This window comes from Telopea speciosissima, chromosome 9, assembly GCF_018873765.1.
Source record: "Telopea speciosissima isolate NSW1024214 ecotype Mountain lineage chromosome 9, Tspe_v1, whole genome shotgun sequence".
NCBI classification, from domain to species: domain Eukaryota; kingdom Viridiplantae; phylum Streptophyta; class Magnoliopsida; order Proteales; family Proteaceae; genus Telopea; species Telopea speciosissima.
In genome coordinates this window covers 51,604,678-51,628,174 of record NC_057924.1, presented here as the reverse complement: position 1 = coordinate 51,628,174, position 23,497 = coordinate 51,604,678, and the positions used below count along the sequence as shown (strand labels likewise).

At 36.1% G+C, this 23,497-nt stretch overlaps 1 protein-coding gene across 1 annotated transcript in view; it reads left to right on the top strand.

The window, feature by feature from the left end:
* Positions 1–269: 269 nt before the first annotated feature.
* LOC122639043 (probable alpha-galactosidase B) overlaps positions 270–23,497 on the top strand; it is a 48,801-nt gene continuing 25,573 nt past the window's right edge. The window contains exon 1 of the mRNA XM_043831882.1: positions 270–793. Within this exon, the coding sequence (XP_043687817.1) occupies positions 288–793 (506 nt within the window). The 5' untranslated portion in view covers positions 270–287. The remainder of the gene's footprint in view (positions 794–23,497) is intronic.

Here is a 23,497-nt window from a genome sequence, read left to right as displayed (position 1 = left end):
TCTAATACTTTTCAATGTTTTCCAATTCCATTTTCATGTGATCTCCGAGAGAACATGAATTCAATTATTAGGGATTATAAATTATAAATTGCAACTCAGAAAAGTCAAATTGACCAGCCCAATAACAATTATCAGGAATTAAAATTTAGAAGAAGCAACTCAGAAAGTCACTCGGCAAATGCTAACCATGGAAATCATGAATTTTAAAACCAAAGAAAGTTTCTTGAGAGGAAACAGCTCTTTGAACATCTTTATCTTCTCTGCAACTGAAACTGCAATTTCATTTCATGGCGACACTAGATTGGACTTCACCGTCCTCCTCCGTTGCCTCCACAAGCACTGGATCTTCTAGTTACGATGTGTTTCTCAACTTTAGGGGCAAAGATACTCGCAATAATTTCACTGGTTTCCTTAACTTAGTTCTGAAAGACAGAGGAATCAATGTCTTTATTGATAGTGAAAATTTGTGGACTGGAGAAGCCATTGGCACTTCCCTCCTTAGAGCCATCGAGGGCTCCAAAATCTCTATCCCTGTCTTCTCTAAAGAATATGCTCATAGCAAATGGTGTTTGATGGAACTTAATCAGATAGTTCATTGCTACAGATCTAAGGGTCAAATGATCCTACCCATTTTCTTCTTCGTTGATCCTTCGCATGTTCGGAATCAAACAGGAAGTTTTGAAGAATCATTTCTGGAACACGAGAAGAATTTCGAATCCCCCATTATAGGGAGTTGGAGGGAAGCTTTGAAAGTGGTAGGGAATTTGAAAGGAGTAGTTCTCGACGAAACTAAGTAAGTCTTCATCTCACAAACTTCTTATTCTGAAGGTATCTCATTATCATAGCTTAAAATGATTTGGTGCAACATTTGTACTAGACTCTCTCTGCTTATAACTCAAGTGGTTCAAGATTTTCAAGAAAATAGGACATTTCAAACTGATTTTGACATACTATCAGGGATCTTCTACATTGTTTGAAGCCCAATATTGATAGGTTGATCATAGAGATTCAATTTTCCTATTACTTAGTAGCTCTAAGTTGCAAACACATATGACCTAACTCAAAAGCCATCACAACCCAACTTTGTATACAAGGATGCATATTTCCAATTTTCACTCATACTAAATTTTGAGTAATGTTTATTTCCAACTTCTTGCCATTGCACCAAAAAAATTTTAATTTGTTATGATCTTACTTTTGATACGAAATGGTTGCAGGAATCAAGCAGAGCTAGTTGAATCAATTGCCAAAACAGTTTTGGGTGAATTGATCAGTACGACCCACTTAGCTGAATGTAAATACCAAATTGGAATGGATTCCCATACAAAAGATTTGTTAACTTTATTAAAACTTGATTCATATGAGGTGCAGCTTGTGGGAATTTGTGGTTTCGGTGGTATTGGGAAGACAACTATTGCAAAAGCAGTCTACAATCGCATCCTTTTAACCTTCAGTAGGCGTAGTTTTCTTTCAGACATTAGAGAAAGAGCAAAGCAATATGGTCTAGCGTCTTTGCAGAAGCGACTTCTTAAAGATATGTTCAAAATAGACTTTGACATTGATGATTATCATAAAGGAACAAAATTGATAGAAGAAAAACTTGGTACACAAAAAGTTCTTCTTGTTCTTGATGATGTGGATAGTCAAGAACAAGTAAATGCTTTGGCTGGTGAACTCAATTGGTTTGGGCAAGGAAGTAGGATCATAATAACAACCAGAGATGAACATATTTTGAATGTGGCTCAAGCTGATAAAGATAAAATCTACTGGCCCCAAGAGCTAGATCATAAGCAATCTCTTCAACTATTTAGTTTGCATGCCTTTAAAAGGGATCAACCTCCTGAAGATTATATGCAACTTTCACGTGATGTGGCACGATATTCGGGAGGGTTGCCTTTAACTCTAGAGGTGTTCGGGTCTTACCTATCAGACATAAGCGACAAAGAAGAATGGAAAAGTACATTACAAAAATTGAAAGAAGTTCCTCCCAAAAAAATCCAAAGAAGGTTGAGGATAAGCTATGACAATCTAGAAGACGAATATCAGAAAGCCATATTTCTTGATGCTGCATGCTTTTTCATTGGATGGAAGAAAGAAACTGTAATATCTATATGGGAAGCTTGTGGCTATTATCCAAAATCAGCAATATGCAGATTAATTAAAAGATGCCTTCTAAAATTTGAAGATGATGAGGATGGTGAATACTCCTTGAGGATGCATGATCAGATTAGGGATATGGGAAGGGAAATTGTCAAAGAAGAAAACCCTATGGAGCCTGGTAGGCGTAGTAGGTTATGGCTTTATAACGATATCTTGGAAGTATTAGAAGCACGCCAAGTAAGACCTCTCTCTCTCTCTTTCTCATTCAGAACATTTTAAAATTCTTTTGGGTAGGTGGATCTCATTGCCTTTACTATGATATTCTAAATGCCATGGGATACGTCTTTATCACTTCCCATTCTTTTTCCTTTTTTTTTTCTTGGTTTCGATCATGCACCGATTTCATTTTACATTGGTTGTTTTCTATTGTAGGTAAATGACATGATAAAAGGCATGATCCTTTCCTCTGGCTTCTTTCCAAGTGTTTATTTAACTAATGAACACTTCGAGATGATGTCCAATCTAAGATTTCTTGACATTAATTCAGCAAATGTCAAGGGAGACTTTTCAAACCTTCCTTCTGCATTAAGATGGTTCAGATGGATCAGCTGCCCTTGGGGTATTGTACCAGTCAATTTTTATCATAAGAGACTTGTTTATTTCAACCTTTCAGGAAGCAATATTAAACGAGCTTGGAATATCAGGCCTCAAGATGAAAATAAAGTATAGTATTTGATCTTTTCTTTTTTCTTTTGATTATTAAGTTTTATGGATAGTACACATTTATGATTTCTTCTCTCTGTTTGACAGCGGTTTCAAATGTTAAAAGATCTCGATCTTAGTAGATGTAGATATCTATCTACATCCCCGGATTTTTCATGGTTTCCTTACTTGGACCGATTAGATCTTGGAGACTGCAGTTCCTTGGATAAGCTAGACGAGTCCATTGGACAGTTGAGTCAGTTAAAAAGTCTTATTCTTATGAATTGTCGAATCAAGAAGTTGCCTAAGTCCATTGGTGATCTAAAATCTCTAGCTAAGCTTGACTTGTCATTGACACAAGTGGAAGAACTCCCAGACAGCATTTCTAGGCTGAGTTCTCTCAAAGAGCTTATTCTTAGGGAGTGCATATTACTCATGAAGTTGCCTGGGTCCATTGGCGATCTAAAATCTTTGGTTGAGCTCCACTTGTGCAATTGTTACGAAATTGGGGAACTACCCAATGGTGTTGGCCTATTAGAGAAGCTTGAGGTATTAGACGCTGAGTATTGCTGGAAACTAGTGAAGCTACCAATATCAATGGGGAGAATGAGGTGTTTGAATAGCATTAACCTGAAAGGAACAAGAATTTCAATATTACCTGATGATTTTTCAATGCTCTCCAATTTAGTAGAGTTGAAAATGTCTGGGATGCTTCAATCCCTCCCAGTAGATCTGTTAAACTTGAAAAACTTGAAGCAATTAGAGCTTTGTGAATGCCAGAAGTTGGAATACCTCCCAGAGCTTCCCTCAAGTTTAGTTGAACTTTCTTGTATATATTGTTTTTCTTTAGTACAACTGCCAGATTTGTCAAGGCTGAAAAATTTGACAAAATTATGGCTTGAGGATTGCGAAAAGATGGAGGAGCTTCAAGGCCTTGATGGACTACAATCCTTGGAAGAATTGGATGCACCAAGATGCTATAACTTGACAAATACTCCAAGGAAGATACATGGCCAGGTCCTTTCACTAACTTGTTTTTCCCTTCTCTAATTAGATGAACTATTAGAAACTGCAAATTAATTTATGCAGAAAAGTTCTCTGTGGGGGAGTGTAAGGCCCACGCTCAGACAAAATGGGGAGTGAAATGACCGACCCACCCCCTATGAAAGGTGGAAATCCTGCCCCCCCATATGCTTTTGTGGGCAGCCTTTAACACCTTTTTTGTCCAGTCCTGCTGCTTGTACAGGGAACGAATAAGGGGGGCACTCAGTCTCAAGCGAAAGATAAAGCTACGCCTCAAATCCCTCATTAGGAATTATTGCTACCCACTGCTACTGTTTATGCTCTCATTGGCCCCCACGCTTTCCCACAGAGAACGATCCCCCTTAGTTTATTTATAGAGAAAAGTTCTCTGTGGGGGAGTGTAAGGCCCACACTCAGACACAGTGGGGAGTGAAATGACCGACCCGCCCCCTATGAAAGGTGGAAATCCTGCTCCCCAATATGCTTTTGTGGGCACTCTCAGTGGCCCCCACGCTTTCCCATAGAGAACGATCCCCCTTAGTTTATATCTGGGAAAAGGTTGGGCATGCTGCCAGGGTGCCCAACAAATGTTTTCCTCTCTCCTCCGCCTTTGGAAAAGACCCCCTTGCTCTCCTGTGTCCAGTCCTGTGATTGGTGTATGCCGCTAGCTTACCCAAAGCTGTTGGCATGCCCAACTCTCTCCCATTTTTTTAATGATTAACTGATCCTCTGCTTTCCTATAATTTGCAGGGAACACTTCTACCCAACGAACCACGAGATAGTTATTCCTTGACTGTTAATGATGGGTTCTATAATAAGGGGTTAATTCTGTGCCTTGTTTTGAAATTCCACTCATATATGCAACCACCCATCTATTTGGATATTTCTGCTTGTATCATCCAAAAAGACAGAATAACCAAATGTTCTCATACACTGAGAATTGAAGATATTGAGTTTACCACTCGTCGAGATATAATCTACATTCACCATTTTAAAGGTTTTGACTGGTTTGGTATTCCGTTGCAAGGAAAGGATGCAATTGAGAATTTATATGTTCATGGATCATATCCATCACGCAACAATTTAACAGTGAAATTCTGGGAGGTCTTGTTGCAGAACAGAGATTCTGAGCAGCAATTGCCTAATCAACATTCGAGTGCCTTGATGGTAGCAGATTTTTTCAATTGGTCTTATGTTGACAATAATGGGAGAGTACCAGCTTCTCTTAAACCCAGCTTAAATTGTTTGTCAGAAGCTGAGATTGAAGGATCAAATTCTGTTTCTAAAGAATTAGAGGAGGAACAGGGGATGTTGGCATCATGTTTAGGATTCAACTCTGTTTCTGTTGGCCCGAGTTTAATACCCTGTGAAGTGAAATTATATGACGGTTTTAATCTGCAACAAAAGCTTAGCCAACAATCAAACATGGACGATAATGTTCAGGGATATCCCTCTGGTTTTGAAGAAGAGGAGAGGAGTATTAGGACAATCAATTTCTTTGGTTCTTCGTATGATGGGTTTACTGAATCCGGCAGCGTTCCTGAAGAGGTGGTGGATAAAGAAGATGAGGCTGCTGGTTCAGAGGTATGCAATTGCTCTGTCACATTGAAAGCTGTTTGGGATTGTTTCAGCACCTATTTCAGTGCAGGGTTTACCTGATGATGCCCTGTTCTCTTCTACTGTAACACTGGTTATGGGGGTTTTATTTTTCTTGCGATATGATACGATTGTCAACACCAAGCATAAGCAGGTTAGTTATTGAATTTACATACACTCTAATCTAACCTTAAATTTGTTCTTATCACCCTGTGATGAAAAAGAAATTCTAACCTTTTATGTGTTTGTTGATGGCCTGACAGCTGACCATATCCAACTAGTGGGAGATTACAGATGCATGCTTTAGTCTGAAATAATGGTAAGCACATGGACATGATAATTCACACTCATTTGCTCTGTAACCACTACAAGAAAGGGGAACATTATAAATTCTTTTAGAGGCATTAATAAAAAAAAATTCTCTAAAAATCATTAGTATAGAAAAGTTCATGCAAATCCCTATTCCAACCCAACATGATCCTCATCCAATTATTGTTGGGTAGGGTGATGTGAATCTGAAGCCTCTGTTTCCTTTTGGTGATTGGTTGGTAAGATTTGTTCCTCTTTTTTTTTTCCTAATAAGAGAAAAAAGTATAGAAGAGGGACAAGTGATCAGTTGTCACACCGTTAAAGCTTGGAACAAACAGCTTCATAAGGGAAACAAATCCAAGAAACTGGTATTTATTCTGCCCCAAAATTTTTTCTCCGTTGGGCATGCACATATGCACCCTCTGTCTCAATTTTCCCTAGATCAACAATGATTTACCACAAAAAAAAAAAAAAAGAGAAGGAGATCGCTTCTAGCTCGGTGATGGCTTTAGTTACAAGAGTTGTGTTAATTTGAGTTAGCTTGTTAGATTTGTTTCGTTTCTTACATTCGTTTGAACGGTGGGATTAGGCTTGAACGGCTGCATGGGTTTCTTTTTATACAGTGTCAATCTCGCCCTCAAATGGATATCTATTGAATTGAACTTATGGATCTGCCTTATTTTTTTTTTATGGTTTAATTTGATTTTTCTTCTTTTGATGCTGTGCATGGGAGTTTATGAGAGTGTCAAGTAGTTTATTTTATTGTATCAGATTTATTTGCTGTTTCTGGTTTAGAGCTTTATGTTTTGTGTTTTGATCATCAGTTTGAATTATTTTTCCTATTTTGCTCTCTGATTGGTGTTCTGCTCATTCTTTAATACTTTGATGGAATAATCTCCTAGTATTCTGAGGGATCTTTTGGTTATTATGCCATTGTTTTATCGTTTTATATTGATGGTCCTACTCTTTGTAATTGGTGTTGAAGTCTGGATGATTTATTTTTGGTTACAGAGATTTGCTGTAGGCAGGGACGTGGGGTCCTTCTTAGTAAAAGGAAAGGAAATAATACTGATTTCATTCTTCTTGGTATATTTAGATCCAAATTGGTATTTGTAGCTCTTTACTTATTCAAAGAAATCTCTGCTCATCCTTTCTAAGATCCATACTTGCTGAGGTTGGATAAATTAAACCTTCTTTATGTGGAATCTTACTGACAAATAAACCTCTTACTAGGAGTTTGGTATTTTATACTGGCCTGGTTGTTTCCATTGAATTTGTATCAAACAATCAGTTTTCATTTTAATTTACCAGGCTTGTCATCCTGGCTGGAAGGTTTATTCTTCCAGGAGTGATCAAGGTACATTCTTTATTTAATTGCTTGTCCAAAGTTTCTGGTCCCTGAGGCTTTGATTGGTGGCTATATTTATCCAGATTGATTTAAATGTTGGTTAAATGTTGGATAATTCTCCCGTTATCCAAATATATCTAATCTGGGGCATGTTGATGTCAGTTTCAGGTAAAATGTACAATTTTAGGATCTCTATTGTGGGTCTGTCAACCTCCTTCAACTACAGGATTCAGGGACACAATGCAGCTGGTTGAGGTAGCAATACATCATAATGTTCCCAGGCGATCAACTGGTCCACTTGGGTTTGCATTATTTTGATTTTAGCGCTAAAAAATACTGGGTTCATCGAACCTTCCCAATCAATCAACTGGGTACAGTTTCATTTCACTGATACATGACCTGATCATTTTGTTACTTCTTTTTGTTTCTGAGATGGCAGCTGTTCACATTTTCTTCTCCAGGTCCAACCTGCTGAGATTGACAATGTCCAATGGTGTTATCAGTTGCATAGCTGGTTCACATACTTCATGCTGCTTCTGTTTCTTAATACTGCTAGTTTTGAGGTAGTGATATATTCAAGTATCATATATGCTTCTTATAGGTATAAATAAACTGAAAGTGCTGAAAACTTCCACACTTTAATTTTGAACTTTGTTTCCTATGTCAACAAATGACTAAGTTGAATGAAGGATTGTCACTCTTTGATGCAATCCTTAGTATCCCCTTATTTCAAATAGGTTGGTCCTTCTTCTCCATTTGTACAGGATTTGTGTGCTGTGAGGAATAACAGTTTAACCTACAGTAATGCTTACATCAGTCTACTCTGTTATGCTGCATGATTAATCTTACATCTCATCCTTATCACTGGATCTATATAGGTCTTTGATGCATTGAGGACAACAATGTTTATACTAGCAATGATGCCTATGTTTTCATAGGCATTTCTTTGCTGGCACCTGATGAATCAAAAGGTATTTTCATTATGCTTCCCAGTTTCTGGATCTTAAGTGTAAGATTATACAAATGATAAGCTAACACTGATCTTTCCTAGTCAGTTGGTGATCCCAAGGGATTCTTCTTATTTGGGTTGTTCAACATTTCAGAGCATTAGAACATTACTGATCTCATTCTTGTTTTCTATGTTTCCTATGGAGGAAAATTGGGATGTTAGAAAGAGATGTAATTATCATTTCAGACCTAAAAATTTGAAGTTATTAAGTTACTTATTTTTTGAATATAGATATTATGAGGAACTTAAAATCTTAACTTCTCGCTAGATGTGTATCTTAACATGAGGTACTATTAACCAGTTTTCCATTTTAGAATCTCAGGGCTCTAGCTTTTTCTCCTTGTAGTAGGGTATTTTTTTTTATTTCTGTTCACATTCAGATATCTTTTTATGTTTGTTTCTGTAAGTTTCTATATATCATTTTGTACTACCACAGGCTCCTGATTCCCACCTGAGGAGGTAGAACATAAAGACATGGATTCATTTGGGCAAGAAATTATGACAAAAGCTAGATCAATAGTAACAAATGCGAAGGTAATTCAAGCTGGCATGAAAATTTCACTTCAAAAATAAATGTGTAAGATGTTTAACAATTGACATTTCAAAATTGGTGTCCAGACTCCTTGCACACTTTCATTAGGCCTAGGAGGTGTTTCAAGGATGACGAGATTTAGAGGAATGGGTATTGAACGGACTAAGCTTCTAATTGAAAAGTGGCAGTCATTGGGAGTAAGATCTCAGCGGGTGAGGAGGGCATGGAAATGCTGGAGACAAGTTCTATTATTATACAGAGCCATGGGTAGAGGTAGCAATACATCATAATGTTCAGTGAGGATCATTTGCTTTCATTTTTGTAACATGATTGTATAGAAAATGATTCTCTCTCTCTCTCTCTCTTCCATTGATTTTCTTCTGTTGTCCCCTTGTTCTTGTAGTGTTGCAGTGTAATTGATCAAAACAATGGTATCAGACTATGAAGTTTCTATTTCTGGGATCCCATTACTTCTTCTGTTATTGCTCATTTTATCCAAAATCCAAGTTTCTTTTCCATTTGAGTTGGCTTACAAAGAAGATGTTGGTTCCTTTGATATTCACAGTTCATTCCAAACTCTGGATTCCCAGGTCACAACTGATGATTCCCTTTGCCTTTCCTCTTTTCTTAATTAACGAAACTGATGCAGTAACACGTTGGCTTTAGTCTTAGGTTTATGTTTATTAGTTGGAAGTTGAATTTGAGTTATATTGTAATTTTCCTTTTTTTTTTTTTGCTGTTGATGGAGTCTAGACAGTATTAGAGTTGGAATTAACTTTACTTTCAGTTTCATAGTAGATGATTAGGACTCTTGTGTTTGCAACTCTTTAAATTGATGCCTGTAGTCCATCGTTGGACAAAGATTTGATTGAATGAAATTTTATTGGAGTTTATGCTGGTGCTGTGAGAGCCTGGTTCAATTGCTGAGTTCATCTTCCCTGGTTTGAATCTCTTCTACACATCCTTTTTTCCTTTTATCAGGTCTGAACTCTCCCTTACCCCTCTTATCATTCTTTAATTTGTTTCTTATTTATTATTCTTTAACCTTTTCCTTCTCTCCTTTCTGTTATTACAAGATTTTCTATTGGAACAGTTGCGCGATTCCTTGGGCCTGATATTTTGGACATAGACTTTCCCTTGATAGGCGATTGAGGCCCCAAAATTCAGCCCCAAAGAACCCCTGCTGTGAGTTCCATAGACGAAATTCAGAACTGGGTTTTCCCTTACCGCCAAACCTCACTTGCAGATATTTCTCTGCTTAAATCGTAGCCCATAAGCGAACTGAGTAGGGTATGTTGATCCGGTTTCCACACCAGAAACAAAGGAAGAATAGTTGTAGATACAATACTTTGAAGGGTGGAATTGGCATACTTTTTCTTAGTTTTGTTATTTTAAAACTGGGGGGGGGGGGGGGCCAAAGAATGGTCTATGACCACGGTTTTGTAGAAACGCGGTATATTTGCAAAGCCATAGCACATTTTGCCGCCTTTTATGGTAATTGTGGCTAAGTAGTATTTTTCAAAGCGATTTTCGGCAAACGCAACTAAAGACCTCTGTCCAAGTGTAGTTTTTGAGCGCTTTTTTATAGTGAGGACGACACTACAAGGTTGATGAACAAGGTCAACTGCTAATGGTGATCAGGATTGGGCAATGGATTATATTTTGTTAATGTTTGTAAGGATGTTATGATTGTGGATTACAAGATAAAATTGTAACTATTGGTTTCATTACCTTTGTAAATGGTACTACTCCTTTTTTACAACGGAATGAAAAGAGAAAATTATGCCTTTTGTTTTCTGTTCTTGCTTTTTGTCTTTGATTGGTCATGTGAAACTATTATTGTCTACAAATTAATTTGACGCTTGGGCTTTGGAGACTTGGAGATCTTGGAAAAGAAAGTTTCCCTAATGGAATCGCATGAAATTAGGGGCTTGAGATACATTTTTACAACTTTTAATTGGGAAAATGAACTTTGTCCGGAAGTAAAGGTCCATGGGCATGTTAAATAGAAAGATTAAATGTCCTTGGGCAGTACAGTGGTTGAAGAGCAAAATCCACCATTTTAGTGTCTCTCTTTCTTCGGTGGAATATAAGCATGTGTGGAGGGAGGTGAATCAACCAACAGATTAAATTGCCTCCTTACATACGGGTATTCAAAAATCCGTATTTGATCCGCGTTCGTATCCGTTTAGGAGAATCCAAATCCGTCCGAAACTAATCGGATATGAATATGATAATCCCCTTATCCGACCGATTATTATCCAATTCGTTTAGCAATCCAACGGTAATAAAATATCTAAAATATATCTTTGTGTCCGTCTATCCTTTTAAGTTACCTTATTGGATTTTGTTATCTTATTTTTATAATTTTATAAGTTATGATAATTTGATCTTTTTCTAGATTTTCTATTGGTTTATATATTGTTTATGCAATGTGATACATGGAATCAGATATCTATTAAAATAAATACAAGATAAAATCAAAAGTAAAAATCATAAGAAAATAAAAGACTAAGAAGAGCAGAAAAAAGGGTAGTTGCTGAACTCTCAAGTCTCAACCCTAACCCTCATCATAAAAACGGTAAAGATGTCAACGGATAGTTGAAAATTCGTATTCGATCCGTATTTATATCCAGTTAGGAGAATCTGTATTCAAAAAATCACTATCTGGAAACTATTTGAGTCCGTCCAAAAACCGATTGGATATTATCCGAATCCGTCCAAATATAATTGGATACGAATATGATAATGGCACTATCTGACCGAATTCAATCTGTTTACACCCTTACCTACGGGTGATGTGGAGATTATTCTCCAACCGATTGAGTTTCCAAAGGAACTTTGTAAATTAGTTAAGGGGGGATGTTGATTTTTGTGTCTACTATCGGTTGTAACTTTCTTGTTTTTGGCACTTTTGTTGATGCGAGGTTGTCCCGTTTTTGTTAGGTGCCTCTCATTTCCCTCTTTAAGCCTGTTTTAAAGGAGGTTCTAGGTGGCTACCTATTTTCTCTATATTTAATTCTTTTTTTTTTTTTTTTCATTTTTTAATATAATTTACTTATCCAAAAATAAATGTGTGCAATCTATCTGTACTATGCTCTTAATGCTATATTTATCATTCTATCTATGAATACATGAACGCATTTTTCACAGTCTTTTCACGTGTGAGTATCAGAGGGCCTTCCCATGTGACCCATCCAAAGGCCTTTTGCTATACTAAAATCACAAATATGTTGCCTAACTAAATATTTAAAGGAAATTTTTCTTAGATCCACTAGATAAGTATGGAAATTATGATATGTAGGCTTCAAATTTTTTTACATCCAATACTTTCTATTTTAAAAAAATTTACTTAATCCCCAGAGTTGGTTAGTACTCATGCTATGCAAGAATAATATAAATTCGCTTTCAAAATTGCCCTAACCTCATTTAACCGTGAAATCCTTATCAAAGTGTACCTTAATTGTAGACTCTTATTTTCTTTTAAAAAAATGAAAACAAAGCTATAGTGTCGACTCCAAAGAGAAGCACATCTTAATTGTTGGAATAGAAAACAATAGAAAAGTATTAAAAAATAAAAACAAAACAAAAAAAAGGGGATGGTTCACTCACCATCCTAGGGTTCAAAAACTTTTGTATGTTCCAAAATACCCTCTCGATACCTATTCCCGTCCTCTCCCTCCCCGTGGTGAATAGGATCACCATGGGTGGAAGGAAACTCGGTCAAAAAGAAAAAAAAAATAGTGAGAGAAACAATTAAAAAAAAAACACCTAGAGAAAGTTGCGCACCCCTTCCTTCCTATTTTCCCCTATCATGGTTTAAAACGGATTTTTGGGGCAATTTTAGAAGTTTGCTTTTATTTTATTCTTGCATGGCATGAGTGTTGGAAAAAACTCTGTTTGAAGAAGGAAACTTCAAACTGCTTTGAACGCAATCTCGCTATCTTAAAGGAGATATTTGCCCCACACGACAAATTCTCCTTCAGGAATCAACAAAGCAATAAATATAAAACACAGAACTCCACTTAGAGATACTAAATTGCAAGAGGGAGAGATAATTCGTTTGAACACATGACTCCTATTTTATAGAAGTGGAGCACCTCTTCTGAATAGACATATCTATTCATTCTGTATCCATTAGATCAATTGCCATATGATCTAACGGTCCAGATTAAACTAGAGATGAACCTGTTCACAACAGTCATATCCTATCAGACGTGACCTTAGGATCTTCTAATCCGACGAATCTGATCATTTAAAAAAAAAACAACGTACCAGATCAGATCGCTTGCATCGCGATGCAAGCGTGCAAAGTGCTAAGTGCGTGCGTACGCCACTAACGCCTCTACAGCCCACTGCCCACGCCGCGCGTGTGCGGACGGCTACGCCGTCCTCACATATACACTGTAGAATGTCTCCTTTTTCCGATTTAATTCAAGAGATAAAGAAGGTAATATAATAAATACCATTTATAACTTTTGTAGTTTTCCGATGTGGGACTAAAGCATTTTTCCCAAAATAACAAATTATTTATTTAATCTCTCATTTATTACAATTTATCTAACAATCCCCCACTAGATTGTAATAAACATATTAATATCTCTAACTACATAGTTATGTATACAAAAAGGTTGGCTTGGCATTAAACCTTTAATTAGTGTAAGTATTTCAGAGTCGTAACGTAGAATGTGATTGACTTAGTATTAAACCAATTCTTACAAGTATTAAAATCGGAAATACCACACACACAACTATGATTGATTCTATGTCAAAACCTATAACATAGTAGCACTCTTACGGCCCTGTGCTCTATCCTGAATTCATGAACACTTGCAAGAATAAACCCTAAATTCTTGTTTAGAAACGGCACCATATCAGTATTCATATAGGTAGGTTTTTCTTTAGTATCTCTGTTATTGTAGATACTCTTACTTTACAAAAACCTTATTAAAACTTCATAGAAGTTACCCTCAACTCATAACAGTTAACATTGACACCTTTTGGGCTATTAATTTCAATGTTTTTACAATCACTTAACAGTAGCTAGTTATTACCCATTAAACCTTATTCATAAGGTTCGGTTCCCACTACTGGTGACTATAAGGGTTTCAGCCCCATTCCTTTGGATGTACCTTCTACAAGCTCCCTAGGTAGGCTTTTCGTAAAAGGATCCGCTAAATTATTGTTAGACTTTACATACAGAATGGTAACTATACCATCTCGGATCAATTGGCTAACATATTCATGTCTTAAGCTTATATGTCTAGACTTTCCATTGTAGATCTTACTATAAGCATTAGACATAGTGGCTTCATTATCACAGTACAGGAAAATAGCTGGCATCGGTTGTGGCCACAACTCTATATCCAGTAACATATTTCTAAGCCATTCTGCTTCTTTTTCTGCTGCTCCCAAAGCTATAAATTCAGACTCCATGGTTGAATGTGAGATACAAGTTTGCTTCTTTGAAGCCCAAGATATGGCTCCACCAGCTAGTGTGAAAATCCATCCAGATGTGGGCTTATTATCACCTCTACTGGTGATCCAACTAGCATCCGAGTATCCCTCTAACACTGCTGAAAAATTTCTATAAAATAAACCAAAGTTCATAGTCTTCTTAAGATATCCAAAAACTCGACCAATGGCTTTCCAGTGATCCACACTAGGATTACTAGTGTATCTCGAAAGTTTACAAACAGCAAAAGCTATATCAGGTCTTGTACAATGCATTGCGTACATTAGGCTTCCAATTGCACTAGCATACTCAAGTTGTGCCACAGCCCTACCTGAATGCTCGCTTGTTTTAGAACTAGAATCATAAGGAGAACTTGCTTCTTTTATGTCCAAAAATTTAAATTTCTCTATCATTTTCTGAACATAATGTGACTGACATAAAGCAAACCCTTCACTATGTTTCTTTACTTTAATTCCTAAAATAGTATCCACTTCATTTAAATCTTTCATTTCAAATTTTGAAGTAAGATATTTCTTAGTTTCAAGTACACCAACTAAGTTAGTTCAAAAAATAAGCATATCATCGACATAGAGGCATATAATTACACCATATGTATTTGTAAATTTAGAATATATGTATTTGTCTGCACTGTTATGCTTAAAACCATTTGACAAAATTACTTGATCAAATTTTTCATGCCATTGTTTTGGCGTTTGTTTTAAGCCATACAATGACTTAACTAATTTACAGACTTTCTTATTATTTTCAGGTAGAACAAAACCCTCAGGTTGTTCCATATAGACCTCTTCATCTAAATCACCATTTAAAAACGCTGTTTTAACATCCATCTGATGAACACATAGGTCATATAATGAAGCTAAGGCAAATAACACTCTAATGGATGTTATTCTAGCAACAGGTGCATATGTATCAAAATAGTCAATGCCTTCCTTTTGTTTAAAACCTTTAGCAACTAATCTTGTCTTAAATTTTTGGACAGATCCATCTGTATTCAATTTTTTTTGAAATACCCACTTACAACCTATGGGCTTAGATCCTTGAGGTAAATCAACTAGCACCCATGTGCCATTAGACATTATGAAATCCATCTCATCATTTATAGCCTCTCTCCAGAAAGCTGAATCCCTGGAACACATAGCCTCACTATATATTTTAGGATCATCTTCTAAATTGAATACTATTGGTATTTCATTTAGAACAACTTTCCTATTCCCTTCCATAAGAAAAACAAGAGCTTGTGAGGAAATAAAATCCGGACCTAAGTCCTTTTTTTTTTCTAACTATTTGACTTCTTTTGGGTTCACTAATCACACTCGAATCTCTTTTCAAACTAAGAGATGGTTGAGTTTTCATATTAGTGTGACCACTAGACTCCAAAATAGAAGATGATGTCTGATACCTCTTCAGATTTTGATTCATTGATGAATTTATTTTCTATAAATTCTACATCTCTTGATTCAACAATTATGTTAGAATCCAGATCCAAAAGTCTATATGCTTTTGAATTTTCAGCATATCCCACGAACACACTTTTAAGTGCTCTAGGACCTAATTTTGTCCTTTTAGGATCTGGTGTTCTATAAAAGGCTAAGCACCCCCACACTTTAAAATATCCAAGGTTAGGCTTCCTTCCATTCCATAACTCATATGGACTTGATTGTATTTTCTTAGAAGGAATCCTATTACTTATATGACATGCAGTTAATAATGCCTCACCCCACAAGTTATTCGGTAAACTAGCACCTGATAACATAGCATTTACCATATTAACAAGTGTTCTATTTTTTCTTTCAGCTATGCCATTTTGCTGAGGTGTATAGGATGCAGACCTTTGGTGTATTATCCCATGTTCTTCACAAAATGCAGAAAAATCATTGAGAAAATATTCTCCACCTCCATCACTTCTAATGATTTTAATCCTTTTATCCTTTTGATTTTTTACTTTTGCTTTATACCTTTTAAATATATCAAAAGCTTCATCTTTAGTTCTCAATAAAAATACGTGTGAAAATCTTGTACAATCATCTATAAAGGTTATAAAGTATCTTTTCCCTCCTCTAGTTAAGAGGCCATTAATTTCACAAATATCAGAATGTATTAATTCAAAAATTTGTGAATTTCTCTCAACATTTGGAAAATGCTTCTTAACCATTTTTTATTGAACACAGACTTCACATTTATTTTTATTTTCATGCTTATAAGAAATTAAACCTTGTTTTGACATATTTTTCATGTATCTAAGATTCAAGTGTCCTAAACGATCATGCCATAAATCAGATGAACAATCAATCAAGTAAGCAAAACTAGAAACCATTTTATTAATACTGAACTTGAACATCCCATCAACAGAATAACCCTTTCCCACAAAGACACCCCCTTGGACAATATCATGTTATCAGACTCAAGAACGGTTTTAAAACCATTCTTACAAAGCATACTAGCAGAGACCAAATTCTTACGAATTTCTGGAACATACAACACATTCATTAACTTAAATTTCTTTCCAGAAGTAAATTGCAATTCAACACTTCCTTTTCCCAGGACCTTAGCAGAATTGTGATTCTCCATTAGAACATCTCGTCCTGTAATATCTTCAAAGGTCTTGAACTGTATCTTGTCATTGCACACATGAACCGTTGCTCCTGAATCAAGCCACCAATCTTGAGATTTCACCACACTAGCCATATGCAATTTAGTAATCATACCAATTTCCATCATTGCGACTAGATCTTGTGGTGCAGATTCAACAACATTTGCTTTGTCTGGAACACTACTGTTCTTCCGATATTTGCAATCATGAATGTAGTGACCCTTTTTTCCACAATGGAAACATGCTCTGTCTTTCTTGTCTTTGCTGCTATTCTTGAAAACTCCCTTCTTGTTGATCTTTAGTTTCTTATGAAACTTCTTAACTCCACTTTGTTCAATAGTGTTCACTTTCGAACCAATGACCAAGCCATCACGAATTCTATTCTCTTCCTCAATTCGTAGATGCTTTTCGAGTTGTCCAATAGATAAATCTTCTGTCATATGAAGAAGTTTCTTTCTGTAATCATTCCAACTGGGGGGAAGTTTAGATATAATCGCCCCCACTTGGAGTAAATCAGAAACTGTGACTTCAAGATCACGGAGTTTTCCCACTATAACTTGAAGATCATGAAATTGATCCATAATACTGACACCATCACTCATACTGAATTCAAAATATTTCATGGTGAGAAATTTGCTCATGCCTATTTTCTCAGTTCTGTATTTCTCTTCAATCCGTTTCCAAATTTCATATGGTGACTTGATTGGCTTGTAGTAATCATAGAGACGATCTGAGAGACTATTCAGAATATATCCTCGGCAGATTAACTCATCCTCTTCACGCTTACTTCTTTCTTTCTTCACAGCATCAGTGTCTTTATCAGACGGTTCTGGTAATGGTTGCAACACAGAACTTAGCAAATAAAAGATCTTCAGACGAGTCAATAGAAACACCATCTTATCTTGCCAACGGGTGTAGTTGGTGCCATCAAAACGTTCAAGTTTGACGAAGTCTGGGGACGTCATCATCTTCAAAGCAGCGTTGTCTAATCCTCCTTCCATGGTAACAAATTATCTCCTTTAAATTGTTGGAAAAAACTCTGTTTGAAGAAGGAAACTTCAAACTGCTTTGAACGCGACCTCCCTATCTTAAAGGAGATATTTGCCCCACACGACAAATTCACCTTCAGGAATCAACAAAGCAATAAATATAAAACACAGAACTCCACTTAGAGATACTGAATTGTAAGAGGGAGAGATAATTCGTTTGAACACATGACTCCTATTTTATAGAAGTGGAGCACCTCTTCTGAATAGACATATCTATTCATTCTGTATCCATTAGATCAATTGCCATATGATCTAACGGTCCAGATTAAACCAGAGATGAACCTGTTCACAACAGTCATATCCTATCAGACGTGACCTTAGGATCTTCTAATCCGACGAATCTGATCATTTAAAAAAAAAACAACGTACCAGATCAGATCGCTTGCATCACGATGCAAGCGTGCAAAGTGCTAAGTGCGTGCGTACGCCACTAACGCCTCTACAGCCCACTGCCCACGCCGCGCGTGTGCAGACGGCTACGCCGTCCTCACATATACACTGTAGAATGTCTCCTTTTTCCGATTTAATTCAAGAGATAAAGAAGGTAATATAATAAATACCATTTATAACTTTTGTAGTTTTCCGATGTGGGACTAAAGCATTTTTCCCAAAATAACAAATTATTTATTTAATCTCTCATTTATTACAATCTATCTAACAATCCCCCACTAGATTGTAATAAACATCTTAATATCTCTAACTACATAGTTATGTATACAAAAAGGTTGGCTTGGCATTAAACCTTTAATTAGTGTAAGTATTTCAGAGTCGTAACGTAGAATGTGATTGACTTAGTATTAAATCAATTCTTACAAGTATTAAAATCGGAAATACCACACACACAACTATGATTGATTCTATGTCAAAACCTATAACATAGTAGCACTCTTACGGCCCTGTGCTCTATCCTGAATTCATGAACACTTGCAAGAGTAAACCCTAAAATCTTGTTTAGAAACGGCACCATATCAGTATTCATATAGGTAGGTTTTTCTTTAGTATCTCTGTTATTGTAGATACTCTTACTTTACAAAAACCTTATTAAAACTTCATAGAAGTTACCCTCAACTCATAACAGTTAACATTGACACCTTTTGGGCTATTAATTTCAATGTTTTTACAATCACTTAACAGTAGCTAGTTATTACCCATTAAACCTTATTCATAAGGTTCGGTTCCCACTACTGGTGACTATAAGGGTTTCAGCCCCATTCCTTTGGATGTACCTTCTACAAGCTCCCTAGGTAGGCTTTTCGTAAAAGGATCCGCTAAATTATTGTTAAACTTTACATACAGAATAGTAACTATACCATCTCGGATCAATTGGCTAACATATTCATGTCTTAAGCTTATATGTCTAGACTTTCCATTGTAGATCTTACTATAAGCATTAGACATAGTGGCTTCATTATCACAGTACAGGAAAATAGCTGGCATCGGTTGTGGCCACTCTATATCCAGTAACATATTTCTAAGCCATTCTGCTTCTTTTTCTGCTGCTCCCAAAGCTATAAATTCAGACTCCATGGTTGAATGTGAGATACAAGTTTGCTTCTTTGAAGCCCAAGATATGGCTCCACCAGCTAGTGTGAAAATCCATCCAGATGTGGACTTATTATCACCTCTACTGGTGATCCAACTAGCATCCGAGTATCCCTCTAAAACTGCTGAAAAATTTCTATAAAATAAACCAAAGTTTATAGTCTTCTTAAGATATCCAAAAACTCGACCAATGGCTTTCCAGTGATCCACACTAGGATTACTAGTGTATCTCGAAAGTTTACAAACAGCAAAAGCTATATCAGGTCTTGTACAATGCATTGCGTACATTAGGCTTCCAATTGCACTAGCATACACAAGTTGTGCCACAGCCCTACCTGAATGCTCGCTTGTTTTAGAACTAGAATCATGAGAACTTGCTTCTTTTATGTCAAAAAATTTAAATTTCTCTATCATTTTCTGAACATAATGTGACTGACATAAAGCAAACCCTTCGCTATGTTTCTTTACTTTAATTCCTAAAATAGTATCCACTTCATTTAAATCTTTCATTTCAAATTTTGAAGTAAGATATTTCTTAGTTTCAAGTACACCAACTAAGTTAGTTAAAAAAATAAGCATATCATCGACATAGAGGCATATAATTACACCATATGTATTTGTAAATTTAGAATATATGCATTTGTCTGCACTGTTATGCTTAAAACCATTTGACAAAATTACTTGATCAAATTTTTCATGCCATTGTTTTGGCGTTTGTTTTAAGCCATACAATGACTTAACTAATTTACAGACTTTCTTATTATTTTCAGGTAGAACAAAACCCTCAGGTTGTTCTATATAGACCTCTTCATCTAAATCACCATTTAAAAACGCTATTTTAACATCCATCTGATGAACACATATGTCATATAATGAAGCTAAGGCAAATAACACTCTAATGGATGTTATTCTAGCAACAGGTGCATATGTATCAAAATAGTCAATGCCTTCCTTTTGTTTAAAACCTTTAGCAACTAATCTTGTCTTAAATTTTTGGACAGATCCATCTGTATTCAATTTTTTTTGAAATACCCACTTACAACCTATGGGCTTAGATCCTTGAGGTAAATCAACTAGCACCCATGTGCCATTAGACATTATGAAATCCATCTCATCATTTATAGCCTCTCTCCAGAAAGCTGAATCCCTGGAACACATAGCCTCACTATATGTTTTAGGATCATCTTCTAAATTGAAAACTATTGGTATTTCATTTAGAACAACTTTCCTATTCCCTTCCATAAGAAAAACAAGAGCTTGTGAGGAAATAAAATCCGGACCTAAGTCCTTTTCTTTTCTAACTATTTGACTTCTTTTGGGTTCACTAATCACACTCGAATCTCTTTTCAAACTAAGAGATGGTTGAGTTTTCATATTAGTGTGACCACTGGACTCCAAAATAGAAGATGATGTCTGATACCTCTTCAGATTTTGATTCATTGATGAATTTATTTTCTATAAATTCTACATCTCTTGATTCAACAATTATGTTAGAATCCAGATCCAAAAGTCTATATGCTTTTGAATTTTCAGCATATCCCACGAACACACTTTTAAGTGCTCTAGGACCTAATTTTGTCCTTTTAGGATCTGGTGTTCTATAAAAGGCTAAGCACCCCCACACTTTAAAATATCCAAGGTTAGGCTTCCTTCCATTCCATAACTCATATGGACTTGATTGTATTTTCTTAGAAGGAATCCTATTACTTATATGACATGCAGTTAATAATGCCTCACCCCACAAGTTATTCGGTAAACTAGCACCTGATAACATATCATTTATCATATTAACAAGTGTTCTATTTTTTCTTTCAGCTATGCCATTTTGCTGAGGTGTATAGGATGCAGACCTTTGGTGTATTATCCCATGTTCTTCACAAAATGCAGAAAAATCATTGAGAAAATATTCTCCACCTCCATCACTTCTAAGGATTTTAATCCTTTTATCCTTTTGATTTTTTACTTTTGCTTTATACCTTTTAAATATATCAAAAGCTTCATCTTTAGTTCTCAATAAAAATACGTGTGAAAATCTTGTACAATCATCTATAAAGGTTATAAAGTATCTTTTCCCTCCTCTAGTTAAGAGGCCATTAATTTCACAAATATCAGAATGTATTAATTCAAAAATTTGTGAATTTCTCTCAACATTTGGAAAATGCTTCTTAACCATTTTTTATTGAACACAGACTTCACATTTATTTTTATTTTCATGCTTATAAGAAATTAAACCTTGTTTTAACATATTTTTCATGTATCTAAGATTCAAGTGTCCTAAACGAGCATGCCATAAATCAGATGAACAATCAATCAAGTAAGCAGAACTAGAAACCATTTTATTAATACTGAACTTGAACATCCCATCAACAGAATAACCCTTTCCCACAAAGACACCCCCTTGGACAATATCATGTTATCAGACTCAAGAACGATTTTAAAACCATTCTTACAAAGCATACTAGCAGAGACCAAATTCTTACGAATTTCTAGAACATACAACACATTCATTAACTTCAATTTCTTTCCAGAAGTAAATTGCAATTCAACACTTCCTTTTCCCAGGACCTTAGCAGAATTGTGATCCCCATTAGAACATCTCGTCCTGCAATATCTTCAAAAGTCTTGAACTGTATCTTGTCATTGCACACATGAACCGTTGCTCCTGAATCAAGCCACCAATCTTGAGATTTCACCACACTAGCCATATGCAATTTAGTAATCATACCAATTTCCATCATTGCGACTAGATCTTGTGGTGCAGATTCAACAACATTTGCTTTGTCTGGAACACTACTGTTCTTCCGATATTTGCAATCATGAATGTAGTGACCCTTTTTTCCACAATGGAAACATGCTCTGTCTTTCTTGTCTTTGCTGCTATTCTTGAAAACTCCCTTCTTATTGATCTTTAGTTTCTTATGAAACTTCTTAACTCCACTTTGTTCAACAGTGTTCACTTTCGAACCAATGACCAAGCCATCACGAATTCTATTCTCTTCCTCAATTCGTAGATGCTTTTCGAGTTGTCCAATAGACAAATCTTCTGTCATATGAAGAAGTTTCTTTCTGTAATCATTCCAACTGGGGGGAAGTTTAGATATAATCGCCCCCACTTGGAGTAAATCAGAAACTGTGACTTCAAGATCACGGAGTTTTCCCACTATAACTTGAAGATCATGAAATTGATCCATGATACTGACACCATCACTCATACTCGAATTCAAAATATTTCATGGTGAGAAATTTGCTCATGCCTATTTTCTCGCCTTACGTATTTCTCTTCAATCTGCTTTCCAAATTTCATATGGTGACTTGATTGGCTTGTAGTAATCATAGAGACGATCCGAGAGACTATTCGGAATATATCCTCGGCAGATTAACTCATCTTCTTCACGCTTACTTCTTTCTTTCTTCACATCGGTGTCTTTATCGAGGCGGTTCGGCAATGGTTGCAACACGTAACTTAGCAAATAAAAGATCTTCGGGCGAGTCAATGAAACACCATCTTATCTTGCCAACGGGTGTAGTTGGTGCCATCAAAACGTTCAAGTTTGACGAAGTCTGGGGACGTAATCATCTTCAAAGCAGCGTTGTCTAATCCTCCTTCCATGGTAACAAATTATCTCCTTTAAATTGTTGGAAAAAACTTTGTTTGAAGAAGGAAACTTCAAACTGCTTTGAACGCGATCTCGCTATCTTAAAGGAGATATTTGCCCCACACGACAAATTCACCTTCAGGAATCAACAAAGCAATAAATATAAAACACGAGAACTCCACTTAGAGATACTAAATTGCAAGAGGGAGAGATAATTCGTTTGAACACATGACTCCTATTTTATAGAAGTGGAGCACCTCTTCTGAATAGACATATCTATTCATTCTGTATCCATTAGATCAATTGCCATATGATCTAACGGTCCGGATTAAACCAGAGATGAACCTGCTCACAACGTCATATCCTATCGACGTGACCTTAGGATCTTCTAATCCGACGAATCGATCATTTAAAAAAATAACAATGTACAGATCGGATCGCTTGCATCGCGATGCAAGCGTGCAAAGTGCTAAGTGCGTGCGTACGCCACTAACGCCTCTACAGCCCACTGCCCATGCCGCGCATGTGCGGACGGCTACGCCGTCCTCGCATATACACTGTAGAATGTCTCCCTTTTCCGATTTAATTCAAGAGATAAAGAAGGTAATATAATAAATACCATTTA